This window comes from Halichoerus grypus, chromosome 15, assembly GCF_964656455.1.
Source record: "Halichoerus grypus chromosome 15, mHalGry1.hap1.1, whole genome shotgun sequence".
Taxonomy (NCBI): domain Eukaryota; kingdom Metazoa; phylum Chordata; class Mammalia; order Carnivora; family Phocidae; genus Halichoerus; species Halichoerus grypus.
This window is the reverse complement of record NC_135726.1, coordinates 47,610,516-47,628,800: the sequence shown is the minus strand read 5'-3', so window position 1 is coordinate 47,628,800 and position 18,285 is coordinate 47,610,516. Positions and strand designations below refer to the sequence as shown.

Sequence of the window (18,285 nt, the reverse complement as noted above, 5' to 3'; positions counted from 1 at the left end):
TTTCTGTTTCTCCTTGTGAGCGCTAGCCGAGGGTCCCTGCAGTACCGGCCTTAGGCCAGCAGAGGGCAGGCAGACCAAGTGGATGCCGCTGAGTCCCAGGAGGAAAGGGTGGGGGCGTACCTGTTTCTCGGAAAGAAAGGGAGGGACCTGTAGGGTTTCCTGGGGAGGAGTTGGCGGGGGGGTGGGTGGGGGGGGTTGGTTTCGGGAGGAATTGGAAAATATCCGAATCCAGGAGGCGGCCACTCCTAGGGGAATAAGGACACCTGGGTTCCTGAGAGTGAAGGAGGCAGACTGCCTGTTTCCCCTCCTCCCCACTTCCCACCCCAGCTCTAGGAGCTAGCAGGCATTAGCTGGCTCTGAATGCTACTTTTCTCAGTGAGCCCCCAGGCTGGAAGAATTTAAAGGCAGAAAAGTTGTTGAAGGATCAAACATAATTGCTTCAGGGAGTTGCTGGGGTGGGTGGTTTGTGGGGTTAGGGAGGCCTGAGGGCCCAAGGCTGGGGAAGGTGAGAGGATCCAGGACTCTCAGTGGACGCCTAAGGGGTATGAAGTTGAAGGTCAGGAAAGGGACATCCTACCCGCCCCACTCAGGAGATTCTTTCTTTCTTCTGGCATCTCTGGGCTTTTGAGTCTCTTGGGCTCTCTGTCTTTGTCTCTGAGGGACATTTATTGAGCACCCACAGTGTACCAGGCTCTGAGAATTTTGAGATGGGCAGGTCTTCACAGAGATAAATCACTCTTTCTTTCTCTGTGCTTCTCCTCCCGGTCTCTGTTCCTCTCTCCGTCCCCAGATCCAGGGACCTGGGAGCTCCCTCCCCCCACCCCTTTTCAGGTTCCCTGTAGAGAGGTGTTCGTTGCCCTGGTAACAATGACACAATGACCTTGTGCCTGGGATGTCCCTCCCCCAGCCCTGTCATTCCTGGGGGAGGGTCCACAAGCCCAGCTCCAACCCCTCCCCAGCCCTCCCGGCCAGAACACACCATCCCCTCACCACCCGCCTCTGCCCATCCCTTGCCCCTTGTCCCCTGTCGGGCAAGCCCTTTGCATAGAGAAATCCACGCACATACACGCCCCCCCCCCAGTATTTGGGGGGGCGGGATTTGAGCTTCTCTTCTGACACCCGTCCTGGTGCCCTCCCCAGCCCATCTCTGCCAGGCATATCTCTACTGCTCCCTGTGATCACAGCCTCAGTCTCTGATGGCTAGAGATGGAAGAAGAGGAGGGCTGGGGATAGGAGAGGTCGTTCAATTAAGAGGTCAAGCAACGGCCGGCCTGCAGAGGTCAGAGAGGCAGAAGGACTTGTCCAAGGTCATGCACTTACATGATCAAATTAATAATAATAGTTAACTCCCTGATTGAGGGCTTCCTATGTGCCAAGTACTTCTATAAGCACTTACAGGTGTTAACTCATTCAATCCTTACAATACCCCATGAGGACGGTATCATTATTATCCCCAACTTACAGATGAATAAACTGAGGCACAGAAGCCAAAAATAGTTGCCTGAAGCCCCACAGCTAGTGGTTTGCACAGTTAGAACTTTAACTCAAGGCTATCTGGTGGTCAAGGGCCACTCCCTCTCCCTGGCCGGGGATTTAGGGGCTCATCCCTTCCTCCTCCTCCCTCTCCCCTCTCTCTCTCGTCCTTCCCACGTAGTTGAACTTCTGTCAGCCTCCAGGCTCATGATTGCAAACAATCCAACCAGAAAGAGGCATGTACGAGGAGTTGCCCAATCAGGAGCAGGGAGTTTGGAAAGCAAGGACTAATCAGAGAGGGTGGCTCTGGGGACTGCCCAATGCAGAGGAGGTTTGGCTAGAGGGATTGCAGAGGGACCAATCAGAGAGGCCAGAGCAGAATACACTATCCAATGGAGAGTCAGCACAATGGGGCATGGCTCCAGGTTTGGGGCCACTCCTTCAAGCACCCCCTGCCCCCCCCGCCCAAACTAGGGACTACCTCCTCTCTTCCCACCAGCCTTCACCTAGGCTTCACAGATCCAGGCTCCCTAATTTTTGAATCCAGGCTCTAGGGTTTCCCTGGGGCTCTTCTCCCTGCTAACCTTCAAGGAAAATAGGGCATATGTTGGAGAGGAAGAAACGGGATTTAGGGCGAAACAGAGAATGGAGGATCTAAACTAGCCAAGAGGGGCCGGTGCCTGGACTGAAAGCTAGATGCTTTTGGGGTGGAGTTTAAGGTGCAGAGGGCAGTGCTGGGGCTAAGAAGGTAGGACCTAGGCCTGAGCGCAACCTGAGGTCAGAAAGTTCTGGGGTTTTTGCTTTGGGCAGAGCCTTGGAGAGGGGGTGGGGGTGGGGTGTGTGTGTGTAACTAGGCTTGGGGCGGGGCCTAATTGTGGAAGTTTGAGAATGGTTGCCAGTCTCTATTAGGAAGTCTGGGGCAGGAATTAAGGCCGGAGGAAACTTCCACCTGTTGTCCTCTTTTCAGGCCAACTCACATTCCCTGACCTTATGGGGCATCCTCCTACCGCTGGGGGTTTCCCCCTTCCCTTCTAGTGACCCCAGTCTGGGACATGATGTTTATTGCTGAGTGTGGCTCCTGCAGGGAGTCTGGAGTGGGCCTAGCTCCCAGGCCGTCTCCTGAGAGGCATTCAAGAACATGTGTTTGCTGAGCACCCACTGGGTGCCATTCGCCGTTCTGGACACTGGAGAAAATTGGTGCCCATGCCTCTCCCCTCAGGAGGCTTATATTTCAATGACTAGACAATAAGCAATAAACAAACAAATAAGTAAACAATAAAGAGACAAGATTATTAACAAGCACGATAAGAGCTAGGTAGGAAATAAAATGAGATGATGTGATAGAAATGGTGGGACCTTTTGTTGCCTCTTTAGTCTCTTCTAGAAGAGTCCTCCTGCTCACCTCCCAATATGTATTATGAAAAATTTCAAACATGCAGCAAAGCTGAAATTATTTTACAGTGAACACCCATAGACCCACCACCTAGATTCTACCATTAACATTTTATTGGACTTGCTTTATCACATCCCCATCCATCAACCCATCCATAACCCATCTTATTTTTTTATGGATTTTACAGTAATAGGCAGACATCAGGACAATTGGTGGCGGTGAGGGTCCATACTGGGGAGGGGGAAAGAGGGCCTCTCTGAAGAGATTACGTTTGAATTAAGACCTGAATGAAAAGGAAGGGGAAAGAGTGCCAAGACCAGGGGTTGGACTGAGCTGGTGTGTTGGAGGAGTAGGGATAGGGCATGCTTCGAGCGATGATGTGACTAGGAAGAATTTAGGGAAGGGGTTTGGTAGAGGACCTCGATACAGTGGGATCCAAATGGGAAGGGTTTGAGCTGCCAGGGAGCTGGGGGACTGCAATAAGACAGATTTGGAGGAGAGGCCTTGTTGGGTTTGGGGGCCTGGTGAGTATCTCAGAAAGAAGTGGAAAGTGGCCTGAGATACTCAGTGGGATTTGGGGGAGGGACTGGGGATCAGCTATTGGGTTGGAGTTGGGCAAGAAAGGAGTCTAACCAAGGAAGGAGCAAGGAATCTGGGCTCCATGGAAGTCACAGGGAGGGGGGAGGGTCTGGAGGGTCCAAAAGAAAGAGTAGGAACAGGAAGGAGGCAGGGAAAGAATCTGGGGGCAAATCAGGGGTTCTGGAAACTAAGGGGGGGCTTAGAGGGGAAGATGGTCTGGGGTCTAATGGGGGTAATGAGGAAAGTTAGGGGGAATAAGAGACATTTTGGGGTCCCCCTAGAATTTAGACATGGTCTGGAGTCTCTATTGGGGGTCAGGGAATGGTTTGTGGTCCTAGAGGGTGGAAGGACATGGCTGGGGGTCCCCAAGAAGCAGTAGGACATGGTTTGGGTCCCCAAAGGAAGTAAGACATGATCTGGTATCTCCCTGGATGTTGAGGTATGGTTTGGGTCCTCTCTGGAAGCTGGGGCATATTCTGGGGTCTACCTGAATGTTATGGTATGATTTGGGGTTCCTGTGGGGGGTGCTCTGGATCCCCTTGGGTGCTGGGATATGGTCTGGGGTCCCCACTGGAGTATGGGACAGAGTCTGAGGTCACCTAGGAGAGTAGGACATGGTTTGTGGTCCGGGGTGGCTGTAGAACGTGGTTTGGGTCCTCAGAGGAGGTAAGGCATGGTCTGAGGTTCCCCTGGGTATTGGGACATGATCCCAGGTCTCCGCTGCGAGATCCGAGTCCCCACGCCAGTTGGGGCGTGGTCTGGGGGGGGGGTCTCTGGGGAAGCCAGCGGGGCTGGAGGTGGGGCTGGGGAGGGGTCGGGGGCGGGCCGGCGGCTCCGCAGTGGAGAGGGGTCTGCGGCGCGCCCCGGGGGCGGGGGTCTGGGCGGTGCGGCCGCCCCGCCCGCCCCCTCCGGTCGGCGCCCCCTCCCCCCTTGCGGCGGTGGCGGCGGCGGGGCTCTGGCGGCGGGCGGCGCGGAGGGCGGAGCTCGGCGGCGGCTCAGGAGGGAGGGCGGGAGGCGGGAGGGAGGCGGCCCCGCGGCACCGCGCCCCCTCCCCCGGCCCTCCCCCCACCATGGCGCGGAGCGAGGCGGCGGCGGCGGGGCCGGGCCCGGGGCCCCCCCGGGCTGGGTGAGCACGGCCCGCAGCGGCCCGGGAGGCGGCGGGCGGGGGCGCCGGTGGGAGCGCGGGTGTGAGCGTGCGAGCGTGTGAGTGTGTGTCCGCGGCGCTGCGGCGGGCCCGGCGTGCGCTCGCGCGGCCCTGTGTGTGCCCGGCGCCGGCGTGTGCGGCGCCCTGCTTGTGTGGCCATCCGGGTGTGTGCTGGGTGTCGAGCCGAGGTGCTGTGTCCGGCCGCACGCGTGTGTCCCCCTGAGTGGCTTGCCCCTCCGGCTGTGTGTCTGGGGGGCTGTCGCGCGCCCATCGGAGGGGCTGTGTGCAGGTGTGTGTGCGTGGGTTGTGTGCCCAGGTGTGGGTCCCCTTCCTCCCCCCAGCGAGTGTGCGCGGGGCTGGCTGCGTTGGGTGTTTGTGTCCAGGTTGGATGTCCATCCTAGGGTTTGTGTAGCCGGGTGTGCCCGTTCGCGTGTCCATTTGTGTTGTGTGTGTGTGTGTGTCTGCGGGTTGTGTGTCTCCGAGGGTGTGTGTCTGTGCGTCCACGTCAGGTTCCCGGCCGGGGGCTGGGGCTCGTTCCTTGTGGGTCCAGGCCTCTGTGTGGGTTTGGGGGAGGGGAGTTTGCCGCTCCCTCGGTCCATGTCAACTGGGGGGGTCCTCAGCGGTCCTTGGGGGAGACGGCCATGTCTTCCCCTTCCCGGTGCCTGGGAGCGGGGGATGGGCGGCCGGTAGGTGGACAGATGGAGGGATGAGAGGCCGAGGGATGGACAGATGGGCCCGAGGGGAGGGGCACAGACCCGGCCCTTCCCCACCCACCCCACCCCAATCCCCCCACCCGCCAGATCTCCGCAGATGGGGCCCGGAGTTGCCGGCATACAGATGGCCAGGCCGGGGGACTTTTGGGCTGCTAGTGGGAGGATTGCCTTGTAGCCAGGCTCCAGGACTCAGCCCCCCAACCCTTTGAGACTCTACCTGCTGAACTCTGACCTCAGGCCCTGGCTGGTGCCTTGGTTGGGGGTGGGGGGGATGTGCTGGGAGGGAAGGATGTTAGGATTTCTTTGGCCTGGGAAGTAGGTGGGGTGGGGGTACCTCAGGGCTAGGAGGGATGTGTGTTCATGCCTGTGTGTGTGAATCTAGGCCTGTTGACTATGCTACTGTGGTTCAATATTTTGTGTGCATTTTGGAAGTGTGTAAAAATCCCTCCCAGGGCTCTTGTGTGAGCCTGTGTCTGTAATGAGTGAACATCTCAGAATGTCTGTGCAAGGTGGATCTTTTTGTGCCTCTGTGCTTGTTTGAGTGTGTCTCAGTTTTGTGTATCTGTGTATGCTTGTAGTTGTGTGTGTGTGTGTGAGGTGTCTATCTGCTAGTATGTGCATTTGTGCATCTGGTGGTGTGGGGATGTATCAGTTTTGTGACCGTGCATCTTGGGGGCTATGTGAAGTTGTATGAGTGTGTAGGAGTGTGTTTGGGCATTTAAGAGCATGCACCTGTGTATCACCTGTTTGTGCAACTGAGTGTATGTTATATGTGTGTGCCCCTGTGTGTTGGGTAGCGTGCAAGTGTGTATCTGTTATAGGAGCGTGTATCTGGTTGTCTGCAAGGGGGCACATGGGTTTCTCTGTTGTGTGTGTCCATGAGTGTGTATGAACATGCAAAGGAAAGTCAGTGTTGTACATGTGTGGTTGTGTGCAGGTGTGTCCACCTTGAGGGTGTGTGTCTGTGTTGTGAGTCCATTTCTGTGTCAATGTCGGTGTCTGGGGATTGGGATTGTAACCGTTCAAACGTACGTGCAGGGCAATATGCACGCATGTATCTGTCTCCCTGGCACGAGACTGACCTCACTCTTGGCCCAGTGAGATTGGGGCCTGTGTGGTGTGACCTGTGGTATGCTGGGGTCCATCCAGGGGGTCCAAGGACACAAGTGTGTCCTCATGCCAGGCCAAGAGCCCGTGGAGGGTGGGGGCACACATCCTACTGGTGTGTCCCTGGAAATCCAGATGTAGAGACTTGGATTGTGGGTCCATGTGGGTTTTGGCGTGTCCACACGTGTTGGTGTGACAGTGGTGTAATGGCGAGGATGGGGTCCTCTGGTTCTTTCCTACCCTCGGTACCACTCAGCTCTTCAAAGTTGGGGGACTGGGATGTGAACTCTGGAAGAGGCTGGGAGCCTGGAATCCTGGATCTGAAAGAGAAGGCGGCTGGGAGGCCAGATTCCTGGGTCTTGAGAAAGGAAGAAACCGAGACCTGGACTCTGGAGTTTGAAGAAGGAAGAGTCTGGGATTGCAGACACCAGGGTCTTGAGGGAGGAGGGGCCTGGGGTCTCTGGTCTGGCGAGCCCACAGACGACAAAGGGTTAAAGTCCTGGACTCCTGGGTTTGGAGGGGTAACAGTCCTGAGGCCCAGACTCCCTGGATTCCAGAAACGACTCGCTGGGTCTGTCTGAGACTATACAGAGCCTGCAGCAGGAGGACGGAGAGAGTGATCACATCAGGGACTTCCTTGGCCCAGATGGTCTCTGAGGCAGGTCTTCAGAGAGGAGCCCGAAGGATGCTAATAGGGTCATTTTGTTCCTTTGCAGGTACCCGCCCAGGCCCTGACTCCCTGCAGAGAGGTGAGTGGGGTCCTTCAGGCTGGGGAGAGAGATGTGGAGTGATTGGGCCTGTTCTGAGCCAGCCGGAGGCCTGACGCCCTGCCTGGTATGGATTTCAGGGCAGGGTATGGCCGTGTCCAAGGGGCAGGGCTGGGTGGGGGGACAACAAGGTCAGGAGCATCGGGTTTGGGTCAGGGCCTGTAGTAGAGCCAGGGCTTGGGTGGTAGGTGGGGGGCTTCAGGCTTGGAGGCATCCCCTCTCTGGATGGGTGAGGTGGTTGGGACGGGGAAGTCTCCTGATGATATGGGAAAAGGGCACAGAGAGTTTCACAACATGAAGTGACCCCTGCATTTGGAGAGCAACATGGACATGGTTTACCATTGTATGTGTGTGTGTGTGTGTGCGCGCGCACGCGTGCATGCATGTATGCATGTGGGAAGATCTCCTGGTCACCTGACCTGCTGGTGGCTGAGAGAGAGCCAGAGAAAATGATATGTTAATAATAATCATAATGATGATGATGATGATGATGATGGCCGCTAATATTTATACAGGGTTTACTCTGTCAGGAACTATTCTAAACCCATTACACTGTATTATCTCTGAATACTTAAAACAACCCCATGAGGTAGGTGCTATCATTATCCCCGTTTTACAGATGAGCACACTGAGGCACAAAGAGAGGAAGTCACCCGATTAAAGTCGCGCAGCCGGGAACTGGGGTACGAGCCCCAGCAATCAGGTCTGGGTTCTTCCTTGCAATGCTGCACTGCCTCTCAATAAATGTCAGCTATTTCCATTGCTGTTATTATTCCTTCAACTTGAGTCCCCCCTCCCCCCAACTGTGGGAGGCAAAACCGTGTACTTGTGCTTCAGAGACCGGGGTTCTGAGCCTTAGAGACCCCACAGCCAAGCAGGTGCAGAGCTGGGCCTCCAAACTTAGGAGCTCCGCCTCTCGGGCCAGGGTTTTCCATCAGACACAGAGCAGTTTCCCAGGCCAAGCGCAAGACCAATTAATGGGGGGTGCTCAGAGACACGGTGGGACGCCCTCACTCTGCCTCTTTTCCTCTCTCCAGCCCAGGCACTGGCTCTCCATCTCTATCTCTTTCTGCCTCCGTCTGGGTCTCTCTCTATAGTGTCTTCAGATCTCCTCCTGCCTCTTTTGGCTCACTCTTCCCCTCTTCATCTCTTGATCTCAATGCCCTTCTCTGTGTCTCCTCTGTTTGTTCTTCAGTCTCTCTTGGCTTCAGGCTGGCTCCTTGCCTCTGCACCTTGCTTTCAGATTCTTTCTCGTTTCCTTTCCTTTTATTTATTTACTTACTTATTTACTTATTTATTTATCTATGTAAGCTCTTGGCACAATGTGGGGCTCGAACTCACCACGCTGAGATCAAGAGTCACATGCTCTGCCCGTCAGGCGCCCCTCAGATTCTTTCTCTTTTTGCCACTTTGTCTCTTTCTCTCTCTCTGACTCTGTTTCTGCCAGTCTGTGCCCCCTGCTCCCCCCACTTGTCTCCCTGTCTCTTCACCTCTTTCTCTCTGACTCCCTTGGTCCCCCTCCCCACAGGCTGAAGGATTTAGGGCCACAGCAGGCTGCAGCCTCAAACTGCAGATTCCTAGGAGGTGGGCCAGCAGGGACTGGGTGCGGGGTGGGGTGAAAACAGTTTCAGGGACGCCCCCTTCCCATCCTTTCCTTTTCACCCCCCACCCACCCCGTGTTGTGATGGGAGCTGACATGTCGTGGGCTGCAGGCGCCGCAGGGGAATCCCCGCCGGAAGGTTTTGCCTGGAGCAGAGGCATAGCGTGAGTGTGTGAAGAGTGCGTGTGAGTGTGGGTACGTGTGGGTCCTTGTATGTGCCCACTGATGTGAGCATGAAAGCTTGCCCGCTGCTTGGGAGCTCACCAGGGCCCAGGATGAAACCAGGTTCAGAGAAGGACTTCTCAAGGCTGAGCAGGAAGACATGTGTTTTTCTCAGCCCCTCCTACCTTCAGATTCCCTCTGCCACTCCCAAGGGTGTGTGTGTGTGTGGGGGGGGGGGTTACCCTTAACATTTATTGAATATTTACTGTGTGGCAGGCCCTGTGCTCAGTGGCCCCCCTGAATGAGCTTACGGAACCCTTGCAACAACCCACTGAAGATGGTACGATTATCATCCCATTTTACAAATCAGGGAATTATGGCCTAGGTTAGGGGAAATCATTAGTTTGGGGTCACAGAGGTAGCAAGTGGGGGAGCCAGGACTTGAACCTGAGTCTGTTTGATTTCAGAGCACTTACTCTTAATAATAGTGCACACTATTATTGGGTACTCGGGTACATATTGGGCACTCGATGATCACGATGATAATAATCACCAACATGTATTGAACACATTTTATGTGCCAGGCACGGTTCTAAGTACATTAAGCTCATTGATCCATTTAATCCTCACAGAGGTAAGGCCTGTTTTTATCTCCATTTTACAGATGAAGAAACCGAGATTCAGAGAGGTTCAGACACTTGCCCGAGGTCACACAGCTAGTAAGTGTCAGAGCTGGAATTTGAACCCAGGGACTATGGCTTTGAAATCCATGACCTTAAACCCTAGTCAGCTGTGATTTTTCAAACTATTTAGTGGGTACTGGAAGGCCCAGGCTGGGCCAGGTGTCACCCCTCTGGTTGGGAAGTCATGAGAGGCCTGGGCCTCCTAGAGGAGGGTCCGAGTTGGGATCGGGACACTCAGGGGTGGGGCGGTGTAGTTTACCAGCCAGCATGGAAAGATGGTCCGTTAACAATGAAATGCACGCCTGCTGATGATCAGTCCTGCCACTGTTCTGCCCCAGGTCAGACTCCCAGCCGGACACGGTGGGCAGCCAGGCTGGTGGTCAAGCCCTGCGCCTGCGTGACCCGTCTCCTTCCCTTGCAGGTCTCACGCCCCACTCCTCCCGCCTTCCCCCTGCACCATGGCTCCGGGCCCCTTCTCCTCGGCGCTCCTCTCGCCGCCGCCTGCTGCCCTGCCCTTTTTGCTGCTGCTCTGGGCCGGGGCGTCTCGTGGTCAGCCCTGCCCCGGCCGCTGCATCTGCCAGAACGTGGCGCCCACGCTGACCATGCTGTGCGCCAAGACCGGCCTGCTCTTCGTGCCGCCGGCCATCGACCGGCGCGTGGTGGAGCTGCGGCTCACTGACAACTTCATCGCGGCCGTCCGCCGCAGAGACTTCGCCAACATGACCAGCCTGGTTCACCTCACCCTGTCCCGTAACACCATCGGCCAGGTGGCCGCCGGCGCCTTCGCCGACCTTCGCGCCCTCCGCGCCCTGCACCTCGACAGCAACCGCCTGGCCGAGGTGCGTGGCGACCAGCTCCGCGGCTTGGGCAACCTCCGCCACCTGATCCTCGGCAACAACCAGATCCGCCGGGTGGAGTCCGCCGCCTTCGATGCCTTCCTGGCCACCGTGGAGGACCTGGATCTGTCCTACAACAACCTCGAGGCCCTGCCGTGGGAGGCTGTGGGCCAGATGGTGAACCTGAACACCCTCACGCTGGACCACAACCTCATCGACCACATCGCCGAAGGGACCTTCGTGCAGCTGCACAAACTGGTTCGCCTGGACATGACCTCCAACCGCCTGCACAAACTGCCCCCTGATGGGCTCTTCCTGAGGTCCCAGGGCTCGGGGCCGAAGCCGCCCACGCCGCTCACGGTCAGCTTCGGCGGCAACCCCCTGCACTGCAACTGCGAGCTGCTCTGGCTGAGGCGGCTGACGCGGGAGGACGACCTGGAGACGTGCGCCACCCCCGAGCACCTCACCGACCGCTACTTCTGGTCCATCCCCGAGGAGGAGTTCCTGTGTGAGCCCCCGCTGATCACGCGCCAGGCGGGGGGCCGGGCCCTGGTGGTGGAGGGCCAGGCGGTCAGCCTGCGGTGCCGCGCCGTGGGGGACCCCGAGCCCGTGGTGCACTGGGTGGCGCCCGACGGGCGGTTGCTGGGGAACTCGAGCCGGACCCGGGTGCGGGGGGATGGGACGCTGGATGTGACCATCACCACCTTACGGGACAGCGGCACCTTCACCTGCATCGCCTCCAACGCCGCCGGGGAAGCCACGGCGCCCGTGGAGGTGTGCGTGGTGCCCCTGCCTCTGATGGCGCCCCCGCCAGCCGCCCCGCCGCCTCTCACGGAGCCCGGCTCCTCTGACATCGCCACGCCCGGCCGCCCTGGTGCCAACGAATCGGCCGCCGAGCGCCGGCTCGTGGCGGCCGAGCTCACCTCGAACTCGGTGCTCATCCGCTGGCCCGCCCAGAGACCTGTGCCCGGCATCCGCATGTACCAGGTCCAGTACAACAGCTCCGCGGATGACTCCCTTGTCTACAGGTGGGTGCTGCAGTCCCAGGAACCACCCCCCCCCGCCCCGCCCCTGCCCCCGACTCCGGGGGCCCTCCCCATCATCTGCCCCACTCCCTTGGCCTTTTTGCTCCACTGGGGTTCTCTAGATGGCCGTGCGGAGTTGTCTTGGGCTCTCATTTGCCCTGTCTCCTTCTCTCTCTACTTCTGTCTCACTATCTCTTTCTGGTTTTCCTGCAGTTAGGTAATCTTCGTTGAGATCCCATACGGGCCAGACGTGAACTGTGCCCAGCATGATCCCTGCTCTCTGGGGTTCACGGTCTACATCACTGCTGGCCAAAGGTGTCTGGTTGTGCACCTTGTCAGTTAAACATTTAGGAACATGAAATATATTCACACACTTACATATGTAGAGTTACATTTATATTTACAGATTATATACCAGGGTTACTGTATCAACCCATTGGGTACATCACAGAACAGAAAAGGAAAAGTATGAGAAAAATATATAAATGATCATTTGATCTTCCCCACTTTGTTGTGAAGCAGTGATGATACCCCCTCCCATTTTATAGGCACCCATAAGTTATTTCCACCATCCACTGGGTTAGAAGCCCTTGCCCTGGTGTGGACAGATCTGTACCGTATAAGACAGACATTAAAAGGTTACTTTCTCCCATAATCTCTGTTACTCTCTTGCTTTTGCCTCTGTCTGTCTGTACCCTCTCTCCCTCCTGCCCTTATTAGGCACTGAGCCCCTGCTCTGTGCTAGGCCCTGTGCTACCTCATTCGATCTTCCCAACTCTGCCGTGCAGCAGCAGTGATCCCCCCCCCCCCATTTTATAGACAGGGAAGCTGAGACTCAGTGGGAGGAAATCACTTGCTCAAGGTCACAGAGAAAAGTGGCAGAGCCAGGATTCCAGGCCTTACCCTTCTAACTCCTAATCTTGCCCTTTTGACATTGAACACACATTGAGCACCTACTGTCTGCCAGGCAGGGATTAGGGGAGAAGGATAATACATTTCTGTAAATGACTCTTGGTTTCTGTGACTCTCCACCTCTCTGTTTCTCTCTTTCATTCTTGGTCTAACCCTTGGCCACTATGTGGTGGGGTGGGGGTGCTCCTCAGACCCTGTATGTATGTGGATGTTGGTGGCCCTCTGTCCCAGCAGGGTGACAAATCCCTGGTCTCTTCCTTTCCCCTGAAGGCCACAGTTCCAGTCCTCTGTCCCCCATTGCAGATGCCTGTGCTATGGTGCTGTAGGGGTTAACCTCCTCGCTGCTACCATGGGCGGAGGTGACATCCAACCAGAAGCCTCCTCTGCTGCTTGCTTAGGTCTTGCAGCCAATTAGAGACACATGGGCTGAAGCTTTCTTAAGGAGCCAGCCTCTGTCCTTGAAAAGTGGGGAGCCCCTAGCAACTGGTTACTTTGGGGGAAGGAGTAAGAGGAATCCAAGCCTCTTGGGAAGGGGAGGGGAGAGGAAGAGGAAGACTTAACAGCTAAGGAGCCCGAGGTTGGATGGGGTGGGGGGCAGTGTGTGAAATGGCAGGCAGGGGGTCAGTTGGAAATGTGGGTAGGCCTTTATGAGGGGGTGGGGCCCTTACCCGAAATCTTCTGGTTGAAGGGTGGCTCTTGGTGGTAAGGGAGCTGAGGTGGGCTTCAGGATGAAAGGTGGCCTGGTTGGAGGGAATGTGAAGTTTCCGAGAGAGAGGAGGCCTGTGGAGATGGGGGCGTGGCCTCTCTCAGGAGATGGAGCTCCTGCTGCATGGTCCCAGGCAGATGAGGCGGCAGTCCTTGTCTCTGGTGACCCACTAAGAGTTTTGTAGGTGAGGAGGGCTTGTGAGGTTGAGTGCTGGGAATGCGAATACCTGTGGATGGGGCAGTCCTGGCTTAGCCAACAGCACAGACATGGCCAACAGCACAGAAGGGATATGCCCAACAGAAGAGGGTCAAGGCCTAGTGGGAATGGTCTTACAGACGGGGAAGAGTGCAACTGGCGGTGAAAGCCACAGCAAGGGCTACTGGCCCACACTGGGTGGGATGCACGCTAATCATGATGAAATTATTCAGTGCCAGGCTTTAGGTGTGTTAACTCATTCACACATCACACTCTCTATGATGAAGGAGTTCTTAATATCTCCATTTTGGGGAAATGAGGCACAGAGAGGTTAAGAAACTTGCCTAAGGTCACAGAGCTAGCAAGTGGCAGAGAGACTCAAACACAGGCTCTGAGACTTTGTCAGCATAAGCACTTCTTTACACTGTCCCTCATTGGAGGACAGGGTCCTATAGCAAGAAAGGGCATGCTTGCTTGGCTACATTTTACTCAATTACAGATGACATTTACCTGGGGGGGGGGGCATGATTTCATGCCTCTGGTGGTATGGGGCAGAGCATGCACACAGAGTGATTGATTGCAGGACATGCAAAGAGTGGACATGGTTCTAGGCACAGTAGGGAAACCATCCCTAGTAGGTCTTGGGAGTGTGGCTTGGAAGCCACTGGTCAATCAAAAGGGGAGTGGCCTATAGCCATGGCCGCTTAGTGGGTGGGAATATGTAGTTGAGGGGTTTGGTAATTGTCCCAGAAGATAGGCGCAGCTTGATGTATTTACCCAAAGGTGGGACATGCAGATGAGGGGCGTGGCCTGTATCATAGTTTCCCCAGAAAGGATGGGAATATATAGAAAAGAGGAACTAGAAGAGCATCCATTGTCCCGGTAGAAGTAATATAGGGTGTGTGAGTTGACCTCAGCGTCCACTTGAGTGAGGATGGGACCTACAGGAAACGAGAGGTGGCCTGTTGTGTCGGGGCCCTTAAAGGGTGGAAATATGTAGACCTTGAATGGCAGTCGTCCAATAAAAGTGAAACACTGCCAGGAGGCGTGTTCCTTGAGGGCAGGACTTAAAAGCTACAGCACTCCTCCCTTGCAGGGGCCAGGACATGTAGATGAGGGAACAGGAATGGCAGATATTACCTAATAGGTGACAAGACACCACAAGGAGTGGGTCTGAGGGCAGGGCATGCAGAAGAGGGACATGGCCTGTAGCAGGGGTCCTGACAGGATGGGAATTTGTCGCTTGAATGGCTGCTACTGTCCCACAGAGGATGAAATACCGGTAGGGACACATGGTTTGGTCCCCACTGGTCAGCACGGGTGGGACCCATGCAAACGAAGCGATGTAGTTCATAGGGGAGCTAACCCAGCGCTGATGCCCTCCCCTCCTGCAGGATGATCCCATCCACCAGCCAGACCTTCCTGGTGAATGATCTGGCAGCAGGCCGCGCCTACGACCTGTGCGTGCTGGCTGTCTACGACGACGGGGCCACGGCACTGCCGGCCACGCGAGTGGTGGGCTGCGTGCAGTTTACCACCGCTGGGGATCCCGCGCCCTGCCGCCCACTGAGGGCCCATTTCTTGGGTGGCACCATGATCATCGCCATCGGGGGCGTCATTGTCGCTTCGGTCCTCGTTTTCATCGTTCTGCTCATGATCCGCTATAAGGTCTATGGCGACGGGGACGGTCGCCGCGTCAAGGGTACCTCCAGGTCGCCGCCGCGGGTCAGCCACGTGTGCTCGCAGACCAACGGCGCAGGCGCCCCGCAGGCCCCGCCCCCGCCGGCGCAAGACCGTTACGAGGCGCTGCGCGAGGTGGCGTCCCCCGCTGCTGCCGCCGTGGCGCTCGAGGCCAAGGCCCCCGCGGCCGAGACGGCTTGCGCGGAGCCGGAGACCGCCCTTGGACGCTCCCTGGGCGGCTCGGCCACCTCGCTGTGCCTGCTGCCGTCTGAGGAAACCTCTGGGGAGGAGTCTTGGGCCGCGGCGGGCCCTCGGAGGAGCCGTTCCGGGGCCCTGGGGCCGCCAGCTTCGGCGCCTCCCACTCTAGCTCTGGTTCCTGGGGGCGCCCCGGCCCGGCCGAGGCCGCAGCAGCGCTATTCGTTCGACGGGGACTACGGGGCGCTCTTCCAGAGCCACAGTTACCCGCGCCGCGCCCGGCGGACAAAGCGCCACCGGTCCACGCCGCACCTGGACGGGGCCGGAGGGGGCGCGGCCGGGGAGGACGGAGACCTGGGGCTGGGCTCCGCCAGGGCACGCCTGGCCTTTACCAGCACCGAGTGGATGCTGGAGAGTACCGTGTGAGCGGCAGGCGGGCGCCGGGACGCCTGGGTGCCGCGGACAAATGCCCAGCCGCCCGGACGCTGGGGCAGGACTCGCCGGAGAAAGCGCGGCGCCTAGTCGTCGGACTAGAGGCGGAGACTCGCCCTTCTCCTCCCCGGAGGGGGCGGGACTGCCTCGTCTGCGGCTCTTGGCCACGCCCCCGGGGAGTTAGGGGGCGGGCAGCCGGGCCCCCTTCCTCCACGGACTCCTCGCCCCCCTCCTGCCCCTCCCCCCGCGCGCTCGCGGACCTCGCTGGAGCCGGTGCCTTACACAGCGAAGCGCGGGGAGGGGCAGGGCCCCCCCGACACTGCAGCACTGAGACACGAGCCCCTTCCCCCCGCCCGGGACCCGGGGCAGGGGCGAGGGGCCCATTTCTTGTATCTGGCTGGACTAGATCCTATTCTGTCCCGCGGCGGCCTCCAAAGCCCCCACCCCCACCCCATTCACCTCCCTGGTCCCGTCGGGTCTGGCTTGGGGTCCCCCTTTTCTCTGTTCCCTTTGTCTCTGTCCCGCCCTCTGTCGTCTTTGTCTTACGTGTCTGTCCTTCCCTATTTGTGTCTCCTTTCTCCGTCCCGTCGTCTCTTCTCCCTCTGCCCTCCCATATCTTGTCCAGTCTTCCTATCTCTCCCGATTACCTCTTCCCACTACACATTCTCCCGGGCAGGTCCCACTGGAAGGACCAGACTCTCCCCTATTCCTTCCTCTTTCCCCAAATAAATCCCCACATGAACAAAATCCAAAACCAAATCCTCCTCCCTGCCGGAGCCGGGACCCTCCGCCGCAGCAGAATTAAACTTTTTTCTGTGTCTGAGGCCGCTCTGCTGACCTCTGTGTGTGTCTGTGTGTCTTGGGGGGTGTGTGTGTGTGTGTGACCTGGATTACAGCATAAGGACGCAAGTGAGACTGAAGGAAAGGTGGCTAGTTGGGACCAGGGAGACTCGAGATAGTTTCCCGTCCCCTGAGAGACTTAGAGGTGGGGAATAATTAAAATAAAATAATACTAGCTAATATTTAGTGAGTGCGTACTATGTGCCAAGCACTCATTTAATCCTCTAAACAACCCTAGATGTCAGTGATGTTATCCCATTTCGCAGATGAGGAAATTGAGGCGCAGGAAAGTTAAGTAACTTGCCCAAGGTCACAGAACCAGCACAGAAAGCAAAACCGGGATTTAAAAAGGCAGGCAGCCTGACTTCTGAGTCTGGATTCTTAACCGCAGAATTCTGCTGAACAGCTGTTGGATGTCCATTCCACGCGCAAGCATTGTGCTAAGCACAGCTCCTCTCTCTGAGGTTGGACAGCTAACTGAAGTAGGTATGTTTGGTCCCATTTTACAGTCAGGAATCTGAACCAGGGAGAAGTGAAAGTCACTTGCCCAAGGTCCCCAAGTGAAGAAATAGGGGAGCTGGCAGGTTGACCTCTATTTTTCTACTGCTACACTGTATTGCCTCTGGTGTCTGTCTAGAGGCTAGGGAACGGCCCCAAAGACCTTAGTTAGCTGAGTATGGGTATCCAAAGTCAGCCTTGGGGAGGGGATGAGGGAAAATGCTCATTGGTCGCTGTCTGGAGTCTGAGAGATCCTAGGTGCAGAAGGAGTCTGCTGGGAGCACAGAAGATGGTGTGGGGGAGAGGATTTTCTCAGGTGAGGCTGAGGGCTGTGGCTGGGGAAGGAAAGTTGGTCAGGTGGGATGCCCCAGCCCTTGGGGAGGGGGAGGCCTGCAGTGAAAACTGCTTCCTGATCCTGGAGACGGAGGAGGAAGGCTTCTTGCCAGCCAGGGGCCCCCTGAGGCCTGGGGAGGAGGAGAGAAAGACAGAAATAGAACAGAGCAGGAGGGAGGGGGATGGATCTGGGCAGACAGGGTGGGAGGCAGCAAGGACAGAAGCACCAGAGACTCACAGGCCATGAGGCTCCCTCACCCAGTGGCTCAGCCACACATCCATCTCCATCATCACGACTCCTGGATACTGAGGGCTTCCCACACGCCAGGCACTGTGCTCACGAACCCTCCCTGATGCAAGGAGAGAGTATGCAACCCAGAGCCCAGCAAAATGGAGTTACTCAGATAGTAAGCGTGATTGCATTTATCCTCTGCAACAGATCTGTGTAGTGTGTGCACCCACTTTTCTAGAGGAGGAATCTGAAGTTTAGGGAGGTTAAGGAGTTTGCCCAAGATCACACAGCCAGGAAATGGCAGAGCCATGATTGGAAAGTTTACTGCCTCCGAGTCCTGCACACCCAACCATCTGACTATATTGTCTCTGATTCACCCAATAAAGCTTTATTGAGCATGTACTGTGTACCTGGCCCTGTTCAGGGGATACAACAGTGAACAAAATAGTTTAACTAAAACAAAACAAGAAACCCCTGCCCCATGGAGCTCATATTCTAGACGGGGGGGTGGGGGTGGTGGTGGTGAGAGTAAACAAGCACGTAAATAATGTATCTGGGGGTAAATGAGTGCCATGGAAAGAATGAGAAGGGGATGGTACAGGGACTGACTGGGAGGCCTACTTTAGGTTGGGGGCTCAAGGAGTGTGATGCTGGAGCTGAAGAAATCCCTTGTAGGAAGAGCCAGGGAAAAGCATTCCAGGCAAAGTGAATAGCACATGCAAAGGTCCTGAGGAAAGAGTGTGCTTGGTGTTTTGGAGGTAGTATGTCTGGACCGGAGCA

The 18,285-nt window shown here is 56.8% G+C and overlaps 1 protein-coding gene across 11 annotated transcripts; it reads left to right on the top strand.

The window, feature by feature from the left end:
* Positions 1-200: 200 nt before the first annotated feature.
* LRFN1 (leucine rich repeat and fibronectin type III domain containing 1) lies at positions 201-16,425 on the top strand. Of its 11 annotated transcripts, XM_078063510.1 has the most exons (7): positions 4,507-4,571; positions 7,126-7,243; positions 7,796-7,879; positions 9,215-9,278; positions 9,603-9,657; positions 10,043-11,485; positions 14,690-16,425. In XM_078063510.1, the coding sequence occupies exons 6-7, from the start codon at positions 10,080-10,082 to the stop codon at positions 15,594-15,596; spliced, it is 2,313 nt and encodes a 770-aa protein (XP_077919636.1). In that variant the 5' UTR covers positions 4,507-4,571; positions 7,126-7,243; positions 7,796-7,879; positions 9,215-9,278; positions 9,603-9,657; positions 10,043-10,079; the 3' UTR covers positions 15,597-16,425. The 11 variants fall into 11 exon arrangements, with proteins under 11 accessions (XP_035950771.1, XP_077919636.1, XP_077919638.1 ...); XM_078063512.1 differs by having other exon boundaries at positions 7,126-7,158; positions 7,796-9,278; XM_036094878.2 differs by lacking the exons at positions 4,507-4,571; positions 7,796-7,879; positions 9,215-9,278 and adding an exon at positions 201-2,221 and having other exon boundaries at positions 7,126-7,158.
* Positions 16,426-18,285: the final 1,860 nt, after the last annotated feature.